This window comes from Penaeus monodon, chromosome 28 (genome assembly GCF_015228065.2).
Source record: "Penaeus monodon isolate SGIC_2016 chromosome 28, NSTDA_Pmon_1, whole genome shotgun sequence".
Taxonomy (NCBI): Eukaryota; Metazoa; Arthropoda; class Malacostraca; order Decapoda; family Penaeidae; genus Penaeus; species Penaeus monodon.
The window spans coordinates 25,877,776-25,878,959 of NC_051413.1; the positions used below are offsets into that span (position 1 = coordinate 25,877,776).

At 32.2% G+C, this 1,184-nt stretch overlaps 1 protein-coding gene across 1 annotated transcript in view; it reads right to left on the reverse strand.

The window, feature by feature from the left end:
• The window catches only part of LOC119591436 (histidine triad nucleotide-binding protein 3-like), a gene marked incomplete in the record, with an annotated part of 8,374 nt that overhangs the window by 4,361 nt on the left and 2,829 nt on the right, over positions 1-1,184 (reverse strand). The window contains 2 exon segments of the mRNA XM_037940177.1: positions 479-586; positions 1,032-1,135. Of these exon segments, the coding sequence (XP_037796105.1) occupies positions 479-586; positions 1,032-1,130 (207 nt within the window).

The window sequence follows — 1,184 nt, forward strand, 5'->3', positions numbered from 1 at the left end:
TGGCAGCATTGGGTTAATAACCTCAACATTCATGATACACCTTCACTGTCATACTGGCATGGTGTTATAAAGAAAAGCAAAGGTTCCATACCTATACACAAAAATTAATAATAGCTCCTAAACAATAACAAATCACAATTAACAACTGCTTAACATTCTTGTACACAGAAGAATTATATCCATGTCCTTTATTCAGGTTCTATTCATGTGTGTGCTTTACTTAAATATTTGCCAAAAATAGTTTCCTTCCAGACTTAGTATCTTAGTAACATTATTCTCTCCTAAAATTTTGTCCACGTAAATGGTTGTAACAAACCAGTACTTCTTAACAGCTATTCTGATGCAAACTCTATTACAATCTTAATTGAATTGAAAATTATTGTACAAAAGAGGGTTATTTTAACCCTCTTTTGTACAATAATTTTCAATTCAATTAAAACTGGTAGGCTGATAAAAATTAGAACTATAGCACACTGACCTGATGCAAGATGTTATTTGGCTCAACTCCATCGCAGATTCTGCAGAAGACACACTTCCCTCTGTCAGTTTGCTGTTGAGCTGGTGCACTCATGTTGCTCACACTGAGCTGAAAAGCAGACCAATTTTTATATGATGAACCCTGTGTTATTTTTTGGTGGACAAATAACGTAATGAAATTTTAAATTAGAAATATTTTTCTTCTGTACCTTTGGTTAAAAAAAAGGGAAAAAGACCTTTGTCTCTTTTTCTCTATATGTATTGGTCAATAACCATAAAAAAATAACTTAATAGGAGCTTCTGCATTTCTCAGTATCAAGTTACCATTGTTATACTTATACTTGTCATAAAAAAAAAGATGTTTTATAATTGTCTTTTTTCGTAATCTAATTTTTTCTTATGAGTGATTTTGTAAGTATTTTCATCTTTTTCTTAATCAATTAAGATTGCTAAAATAACCTGCTATATACATATTTTTTATATGCTAGGCACTACATTCACCAAACTCAAAAAAGAACAAAAATCATAATAACCTAAAGGTCAGAACTTCCTACCTTACTCCCAGCTCCAAAATATACTCTTTCAGTTAGGTGCAAAAGTCTGGCCGCCAAATTAACCGACCACCTTGACTGGAGACTGATTGAAGCTAACATTTGATCTGGGGAAAAGTTAGGAAATTCTAATTCCTGTTCCACTGTCTACTTTAC